The 10,116-nt window shown below is 35.4% G+C and overlaps 1 protein-coding gene across 4 annotated transcripts in view; it reads left to right on the forward strand.

Annotated features, from left to right (window-relative positions):
* Nucleotides 1-417: 417 nt before the first annotated feature.
* LOC111875461 (pyruvate dehydrogenase phosphatase regulatory subunit, mitochondrial) overlaps nucleotides 418-10,116 on the forward strand; it is a 29,884-nt gene continuing 20,185 nt past the window's right edge. The window contains exons 1-7 of one of the 4 annotated variants that reach the window (XM_023871723.2): nucleotides 418-672; nucleotides 764-1,088; nucleotides 3,307-3,434; nucleotides 3,581-3,684; nucleotides 5,964-6,105; nucleotides 6,193-6,332; nucleotides 7,978-8,248. In XM_023871723.2, coding sequence (XP_023727491.1) covers nucleotides 769-1,088; nucleotides 3,307-3,434; nucleotides 3,581-3,684; nucleotides 5,964-6,105; nucleotides 6,193-6,332; nucleotides 7,978-8,248 — 1,105 coding nt within the window. In that variant the 5' untranslated portion in view covers nucleotides 418-672; nucleotides 764-768. The remainder of the gene's footprint in view (nucleotides 673-763; nucleotides 1,089-3,306; nucleotides 3,435-3,580; nucleotides 3,685-5,963; nucleotides 6,106-6,192; nucleotides 6,333-7,977; nucleotides 8,249-10,116) is intronic. The other 3 variants (XM_023871727.2, XM_023871724.2, XM_023871726.2) reach the window with 3 other exon arrangements.

Genomic DNA, 10,116 nt, shown 5'->3' on the forward strand with positions numbered 1-10,116 from the left:
ACTTCCACCTACCCTCATCAACTTTATCAGTATATCAAAAAGGAGTCTACTTTACTGGCATAAAAGTGTTCAACAATCTGCCACAAAGTATTAAAAACTTGGGCAATGATACTAAAAAGTTTAAATCAGGTTTAAAGAATTATATACATGCTCATTCCTTCTACTCTTTAGATGAATACTTCAATGTAAACAGAGAATGATGTAAAATTAAGTTATATTAATTTTTAAGCTAAAATTGCCTGTACTTATGTATGTAACATTTTGACTTGTTCTGTATCCAAAGGTACTAACCTGCTTAGGATTTATAGAATGTAAATAAATTCAATTCAATTCAATTCAAAAACGTAGAGAAAGAATTTTCAATTTCATAAGTTGCACTTCCTGTGCAATCAGCTGATTACTATTGTCAAGCTGTCATTGAGCGTCATTGAGAGCGGTTCAGAGCGATCCTCCACAAGTTTTGGGAATTTGGGAAGTATTGTATTGGGGAATACTGTTGTAGTATGGTATGGAAACAGTATTAGAAGTACTTAAGTGAAATTAATTGTTTGAAGATATACGGGGCGTATGGTCATAGTGAACTATGTGGAAATTATCTCAGCAGTCTAGAGAAATAAGATAATGGGAAACTAAGTTCTCACACATACTATTGGTATTTGTTCTTTAAAATAGGTGAAGTATGAGACTGGACTTGGCTGTGCATAAAATGTGATCTAGCGTTGATATAGTGTTAGCTTATATTTTATTTTTATCTTTATTACAGCAAATATGATATTCGCCAGGTGTTCTCTAATAACAATTGCAAAGAAGTCTGCAAGAGAGACCACGTGGTTTGTACAGCATCAGGAAATATGTACGCAGCCATCAAATAGCTTCAGAAGATACGTATACAAGGAGACCGACTTGAAAATACATACAGAAAGAACCCACATTATAAGACTGTGTTCGAATTTTAATATGGGCAATGAAACAGTATTACCAAAGCAAACTCAAGTTGTTATATGTGGAGCAGGAACAGTAGCCAATTCTGTTGCATATCATCTGGTACAGAATGGGTGGAATGACATCGTAGTGCTTGAACAGAAAAAGTGAGATTATTTTTCAGTATTTGATGATACAGCAATAACTTTTTTTTTATAGCTGCGTGAGGTTGTACCAACCATTTTCTGGCAGATGTATTCACTGATATTTCCTTTGTGAGTCCATTGAATAATTGGACCATGGTTTATATTACACTAGTCTGCATATACAGAAATTTCTGAACTGCAATTTCAGGAAGAGTTGTTGTGACACATTTATTTGATGCAGAATGCCATGCTTCCTGTTGTATTCTCAGTAAGAATGATAACTTAAACTTTATGCACTCTATATTATTACAGCATTGCCCCATAATCATTCATAATTTTTCACCTCCATCTTCAGAGTTAAACATTTTACCATTTGCATCGCAATACATATTTTCATTGNTATCTTAATGGAAGAAAATCGAATACTCTTGGGGCATACATAGTAACATCAGACAACACAGTTTCATCTTTCTTAGCCATACTGCCATACCCTTAATTGGAAAAGCAGCCTATGTAAAATTCTGTATAGCTAAATGGTTTCTTAGTGATTATAAGAGTATTCATTGTTGTCATTGCCAGATAGTTTTCTTATGGGGCAGAGAAATTAACTTGTAAAGGTAAAGCTGTCCCTGTAACTATAAGTGCGTATAAGGTTGTGAGACATTGAGGCTCCCACATTTTCTAGATAGTCTCCTCACAGATGGCAATGAGGTAGTCAGCCATAAGCACTAGCCACCCTTTACCCACAGGAAGATTCCTGGTACTCATTTCTGTTAAAGGCTGAGTCAACCCCAGGGGCATAGTGTGTCTGGAAGGATTATGTCAATTGGAAAATCCAATGACTTCATCAGGAATTGAACTTGCGGTTTTCCGGGTTGTAGCATAGTGCCTCAACCAACTACGCTATTGAACATCCTCAAGAAACTGACTTGTACTTAAAATAAAGCATATGTTAGGAAAAGGAACAATTTTTCTTAATTTTCCAGCCAAAAATGAACACCTTTCTCTGTTGTCAGTTGTCTGCTATTATTATTGAATTAACATGCAGCAAATGGTGGTGTAGTGATTATAACAGTGTTCATTCTCATCGTGGTCTCAGTGCTTTATATATGAAGGGAAGGGAATGACATGGACTCTAACCAATGTATGTGACAGCAAAGTGAAGAAACGTTTTGATTATAAATACAAACAACTCCGTCCAATGTGACATATAAGTTTTTACTACATTAAAACTTATCTCCCTTACAGCAAGCCATGAACAAACCCTGGACGACATCAAGAACCTCCTCATCTAAATAGACAGGTGGCACAAAATCTGCCCCATACAAGAAGGATGATAGGAGTATGGACACGAACCTACTTGGTTTAAAAAATTTCAACTATTGACAATAAAGGTTTTTTGAAATAACATCTAGAAACTTTTAAAAACTTTACAACACCAGGAAGCTGCTGGGTTTTGTGAAACGTTCGACTGTAAGCGTACTGTGCACTATAGGATATAAGTGTATGTATTTTAAATCCAAACACCTATTGTGATGGTAGTTTCCAGTTTGTAATGATGTTCCCTCTGAAGATGGCCTGTAAGGACCGAAACATGTAAGGGAGATAAGTTTTAACATAGTAAAAACTTATATGTCACACTGGACGGAGTGGTTTGAATTTATAATTGTTAGTGTGACGGGCCAGAATGAAACAAATCAAACTTTCTGAGTTTTGCTTCCCAAAGTGGACAACTTATGCATTTAAGCTTATCCACTATCATTGTTAGTTTCCAAGATGTGCAGCTTGATAGATGAACAGATAATGTGAATTGTGCATTATAAGGGTATTTATTGTCATCATGGTCAGATTGATTTACTTATGAAGGAAAAGGTGTAACTTTGACTCTAACCTATGCCTGTAACAGCAAAATTAACAAATATTATGAATTTTTCTTCCTAAAGAGAAAACTTTTTATATTTATGCTGTCTATTATGATTATTAGTTTCAAAGATACAGAGCATGACGGATGATGTGAATTTCATAAAAAGGTTTTCTCCTGCATTTTGTCTTGTTTATATGTGATAATGTGTTAGGTATGGATTCAAACATGAATCATTCTTCTGTTATAACAAATATTCGTTGTGGAAAATCACTAACCTTCAAGGTAATACCATTTAGAGTTTTCATGTTGTAGGTATTTTAGATTGATAGGTTGTATCATGCCAATTTGGAACACATTTAAATTTTTATGTTTCAGAATTGGAAGTGGTACCTCACATTTTGGTTCTGGTACTCTAGGTCTTTTCAAACCAATAGCAGACAGAAATCTCATAATGTACAGCATCAAACTGTATAGAAGATTACAAGAACTGGGTTATGATATAGGTAGGTTCAAATTCTGTGTATGAGTATAATGATAATTCAAATTTTCCCTTTCACAGTAATAATTATTTAATGTTATGTGTGATCATAGTGAAGTTCTTTGATACACGAGCCCTGGTTTTCATTACTTCTTAATTTCATGCTTTCAGGATTTAAGCAGTGTGGCAGTGTAAATTTGGCCCAGACAAAAGATCGCTTGATTGCTTTAAAACGACAAATGGCTTATCATCAGGCAACAGGTCTTCATTGTGAAGTATGTTTCATACTCACATAAGCTGGAAAAGTATAATTAGGACACTTATATATTAAAATAGCAATGTGTGCAGGGGATTTTATTTGTATGGGAACAAGAAGATGCTGTATTACAAGATAGTGACTAGTTAGTTAAGCCTTTTTTACTTGGATAGTATTTTGATGTAATTACTCTGGTTTCTTTCTTGGACTGCACTTGACTCACTAACAGTTTTATTATTTTCAGAATTTTTGGAACACTAATATGTAAATGTGTACTGTACTGTATAATATACAGTATATCAATTAATCCCAACTTTTGGTTTCAATATTGATGTTTATTGAAATGTTGTTATGCTGCATGTTTTGTTCTTTCGACCATCTAAATAATAAAATTGTCATTAATCGTTACTAAACTGCTTGCACAATGGATCCTTTTCTGTTGGTCTTGTCATGCAATTATAAACAGCACATTTTAATAATATGGAGGTTATTATGGGTAGAATAAATTGGAACTGGTTTTCGTTTTATGATGACATGGATTTTGTATGGACATGCCTTATTGTCTGTGATGTTCTCTCGATATAGGTGATTATTACATTGTTGTTGTTAGTCGGCCCATGTTACCTTACATGGGCAGTTTATTTATATAAAATAAATATGAATATTACAAACTATGATATTCTGTAGATGTAGTTGATTATTATTCTGCTGTTGTCAGTGGGCCCTTGCAAGATACCAAGGGCCCATTGACAACAAGAACACCATGATAATACCTATTTATTTTATTTTATATAAATTAACTGCCCATGCAAGATAACATGGGTCCATTGACAGCAACAATGTAATAATCACCTATATCGAGAGAACATCATGGCTTAGTAAATAAGACCATATAAACAATCACAGACAATAATAAGGCACACCCATACAAAATTCACATCAGCATAAAACGAAAAATCTAGAGAACACCATAGCTTAGTAAATAAGAGCATATAAACAACCACAGACTGTAATGAGGCACACCAATACAAAATCCATTTCACTATAAAATGAAAACCAGTCACAATTTATTTCACCCATAACAAGCCCCATATTATTAAATAAGACAACCTTAAAAATTATGAAATATATTTCAAAATTTTACCAGTTGATAACTATTTTAGTTATAAGGTAAAAGGTAAAACTATACCTGTAACAGGCCGTGAAGACTCATAGGGTTGTAGGACGTCAAGGGTCCCACATTATCTAGACAGTCTGCTCACAGATGGCAGTAAGGCCCTTTACCCCCCCAGGAAGATTCCTGGTACTCATTTCTGTTAGAGGCTGAGTTGACCCCAGGGACATAGTGAGGCTGGAAGGATTAGGTCAGTTGAAAAAATCCACCTCATAGGGACTCAAACCAGTGACCTTTCTGCTTGTAGCATAGTGCCTCAACCAACTATGCTACTGCATGTCCCACTATTCTAGTTATACATATATATATATATATATCCACCTCATCAGGACTCAAACCAGTGACCTTCCTGCTTGTAGCATAGTGCTTCAACAAACTACACTACCGCGTGCCCCACTATTTTAGTTATATATATGTATATATACCAGTTTGAGTCCCAGTGAGGTGGATATATATCCAGTGTGTATCACAACTCAACGGCAAAACTTCAGGAACAGACTCCTCATGTAGAGAAAAGAAAAAAGTATATGACAACATGCGTCCAGAAATGCATATAATTACAGAGTAGTAATTGTGTTTGCATACCACTGAAAGGAATTGGTGACATGAGTGCTTTCTATTGGTGGGTTGGCCTTTCACTGGGAGGNCCCATGTTGTCATAAACTTTTTTCCTTCTCTCTACATGAGGAGTCTGTTCCTGAAATTTTGCCGTTGAGTTGTGATACACCCTGTATATATATATATATATACAGGGTGTACTTGTGTATATATATATATGTGCTGTTTGTACTTGCATGACAAGGCCAACAGCAGCGAATACATTGTGCAAGCAGTTAGTAACAACTAATGGCACAGTTTTATTATTTAGAAACACCTGATGATGGTCGAAAGGCTGACACATGTAATGTGATTACATTTCAATAAACATCAGTATTGAAAACAAAAGTTGTAATTAAAAAATATATTGCATAATATTGTAACGTGTTGCGTTACAGAAGACGCCGTAGAGATGGTTAATTGGTTTATTTAACAATCTNGATTAGTGATATGCACAACACGATGCCTAACTTAGGAATACAAAAAATTAGATATGTAAGTTTAAACTAAGAGGGTTTAATTCTCAGGTTGTTGGGAACAAGGAACTGAAGAATTTTCATCCATATCTGAAAACTGAAGACTTAGAAGGTGCAATATGGGTACCTGAGGATGCTGTAGCTAAACCTCAAGCTATATGTAAAGCATTAGCAAAACTTGCTAAAGAAGGAGGTATGTACAATCCAGCTATCTTTTATAAACATGACACTATATGAGTTTAGGAGGTTTTTTCCCTTATTTTAATTATCTTTTCTGTAGGTGCATGTTATGTGGAGAACTGTCAAGTGCTACAAGTCTTAACAGAGAATTCCCGTGTAAAGGGGGTGGAGACCAACATGGGTACAGTTTTCTGCGAGTATTTTGTCAACTGTGCTGGCATGGTAAGGAAATGGTATTCTGTGAGTATATTACAGAATGAATATTTTTTTTTTCCTTGTCCATGTACAATGAAACCTCCACTTAAGGTTTATTTGGAGAGCAATGAATTTGAACATTAAAGTGCAGAAAATCTAATATGGAGGAAATTGAACGTTGGGGTTATTGACTTGAACTAACTGAAACTGAACTCTAAATTGAGGAACATTAAATGTGGGTTACACTCTAAATGTGGATGCAAATAAACTACTTTTAATACTTATAAACATTTGTACTGAAAGCTTTAGTTGATATTCACCAACAAATAATAATATGCAACCTTCTGTGATGGTGTTCATTAAAAGACAAGTTAGTTCACTGCTGTACTTTTTTCCTTTTTCTCTTTTATTATGTTACACATTTCTTGTCTGTCTGTTGTGTCTTTACTTCTGCTAACACTGTTTCTGTTACATATCTGTGGTTTTCACTCATTTAACATTTAATTTCAGTGGTCCAAAGTTGGTAGTTGCAGTAGTTAAGTTACTTCTGTGTATGTTTTTCTTCAGTTCAGCATTCAAATACCCTGCTTCTTAAAGAAACCTTACATGCAACTTTTCACTCCATTCACCATACTCAACTATTGCTCTTTTATCAGTCTTATATGCACATGTGTTTGGTCTGAGATACTCATGGCAGTAACTGTGAACAGTGCTGTCCTCTTGGATGTGATGCTATGTAGCCTGGTAGATAATTACTACAGCTTGCTGTGTTCTTGGCTTACTCTTTGATACTGAAGGCGAAGGCTGTATGTTCCTCTGCAATGTTGGTAAACTTCTACCAGACTACACACTATCACAACCCAGAAGATAGTACTCTCTTATATGTGTATAGTTTATTCTTTTTAAATCCATATGTAAATCAACTGCACTGTGTTGGTTAAAACGTATAGGTATGACTGTATAAGGCGTGGGCCTTCTTGGCCCTTGCACAGCGACCTATAGTGATCTGTTGGTAATGAACTTTCTTGTCATTAGGTTTCTGCATCTGGAATTTAATATGTGACTTCAGCTACTGGAAATATACACCACACAGAACGTTTTTATTTTTCATTGCCTCTTTTCCTTATTATGTAGTTGCTAAAAACTCCTCATTCATCTCTCATCCTAAGCACAGGGTTGCTGAAACATTTGTCATTACCTCTTTTTCACTGTAACCTGGTCACAAAAAACTTTTTCATGCCATTTTTCATTAAACAACCCTCTTTTAAAGACCACCTGGTTGCCAAAACCTTTCTTAATGCCTATTTTTATGAACCAAAATGTCACTCCCTATTGAGTTACATACTGCTCTCCGACTTATCACCTACTGCAAGACCTACATAACAGCTTCCAAAATCCACCAAAGATATTAGGGAGTAGTTGCACGACTCCCAGAGCTATGAGACAGAAAAATAAGGTCAAGAGTCTTGCAAGACCTGGAACTAAAAATGACTGTGCAGGTGATAGACAGCAGCAATTTACCCAGCTGATCAACTGACCAAGGACATTAACCCTGGAGATGGCAACTACAGTATTTGTCAAAACATTAGATAATCTTTGACATTCTATGCATCATATCATTGAAAACTGAAACCACACATTAATGGATTTTGTTTGTTGTTTTTTTATACTGACATATTTTTTCTTCCAGTGGGCACGGGATCTGGGTTTAAAATGTTCTCCAAGAGTTCGAGTGCCAGCCATTCCAGCTGAGCACTTCTATGTTACTACTTCTTGTTTTGAACCAAAGCTTGATTCCATGCTACCATGTGTCAGAGATTATGATTCTCACACATATGTTCGAGAATGGGAAGGTGGCTTCATGGTTGGTGGGTTTGAACTGGAAGCTAAACCAGCTTTTGGTGGTTCAGGGATACCTGAAGACTGGAAGAATAAGCTACCACAGGACTGGAATCATTTTAGTAAGTTTCTGGCTGTAGTCAGATACAGACATCTTGATTGAACTACAGTCTATGTGTGAAAATGGCTCTTGACTTGTTATATAAGTCATTGTCACTTCACTCATCAAAATGTAAGTAAGCCAAAAAGCTGAACACCAGTAATTACGTGACTTAGAATAACTCATGGCACGTTACACACCATAATTTAAGAAATTAAAGTTTTATTACCTTTAGCCAAAAAAATGCTTTTAGTTCTACGATAGTCTATATCAAAATTCCAGAAGGCTTTGTACTACAACTTACTGTTCAGCTGCAAGGGCAGAAGTTTTTTGGTACACCTAGAACAGTCTATAATATGCAGTGTAAGGAATTAATAAGCTTACCTGATTTTTATTATATGAATTTGTACAGCAGTGTGGATAACTGCTGCATTTTGTTTTGGTTGTGTAACATGCATGCCATAAGGTATGAGGACAAGACCATTAGCATTTTAGAGAATTGTGAACATCTGTTTTCTCTGCTTGCAACAACACAGAATTTTTTTAGCAATGATGTATGAACATGTTTCCAGTGGACAGAATAGTGCTTAGGGATTCAATTCATCAATGATGACAATTGTAAGATAACCTGACACATATTGAAATTTTTGGTCATGGATACCCATCTGGCTGCAATTTGTTCATTTTGAGGTCTAATGGATGTACTACTTGTAATACTAACTTTTTTCATAGTTCTATATGTATAATATAAACTCTGTCATAAATGTAACACTTTATTGTAGTTCTTGTCCCCCTTCTTTTACACTACATGTTTCGGCCACAACCGGCCATCATCAGGTGTATTTCGCTTCACGTAGCTGTCACACTGCACTCAGTATTAACATTTAAACTCCAGATTTACAATTGTTCATTGCTCTGACATCAATCGGCACCCGATATTTCAGAGCTCTCCTTGTCGGTTTTGTCAATTATGTTTAAAATCTTTATTAATATTCACATGTTGATGGGTTTAAAAATTTTTAAATTCTCAATTTAGCTTTAATATTTAAAATTTAAATTTAGATTTAAAATCAAAATCACAGAGATACCTGCTCTATGCTTATATGTGCTGCAGCGGCTACCTCTTGCTTTCAGCACAACTCGCATGTTATATGTAATACACAAATATTTGTGTTACTGTCTTATGTTCTTACGTTATTCCTATATATTTTATACTGTTATGTGTACTTACTTTGTGCAGGTGCTCTCTGTGCGTGCCACTGCTTTTCTTTAATACGTTTGCTGTCTGGTGTGTTGTGTGCTGTGTTTTTATGTTGTTGAGTGTGGAGGGGGAGTGGAGTGTGCTGTTAGTTGGTATAGATCTCATGTATTGTTTGAAATATTGAATTGTGTGTATCTATGTATATGTCATTCATGTGCAGGCCCTTCTTGCTTATTTTATATTATATATTGTATTTTTCTAGTGTATTCAAATGTCTACCTTTCTTCCCCGTTGTTATAAGTTCCATTACATCTGTTATTGTTCCGTATGTATGTCCCGTGTTTAATATGTGATTTGAGTATCCAGAATTGCTATAAGTTTTCTCCGGTGTACCTCAGGGATCTGTCTTGGGACCCCTTCTCTTCAATGTGTTTATTAATGACATGTGTGATGCAGTTGCCTACTCTAAGTGTCTGCTTTTTGCTGATGACGTCAAAATTTACCGAGCCATTAGTTCCCCTCATGACTGCTATCTGCTTCAGTCTGACGTTAACTCTGTACAAGGTTGGTGCATTGCTAACTGTATGAAACTCAACATCAGTAAAACTAAAGTTATATCCTTCACCAGGAAAACCAACTTACTTATCTATGATTATAAACTTTTTCAAACGCCAATAGCCCGGACCGAT

This window comes from Cryptotermes secundus, unplaced genomic scaffold, assembly GCF_002891405.2.
Source record: "Cryptotermes secundus unplaced genomic scaffold, Csec_1.0 scaffold304, whole genome shotgun sequence".
Classification (NCBI taxonomy): Eukaryota; Metazoa; Arthropoda; class Insecta; order Blattodea; family Kalotermitidae; genus Cryptotermes; species Cryptotermes secundus.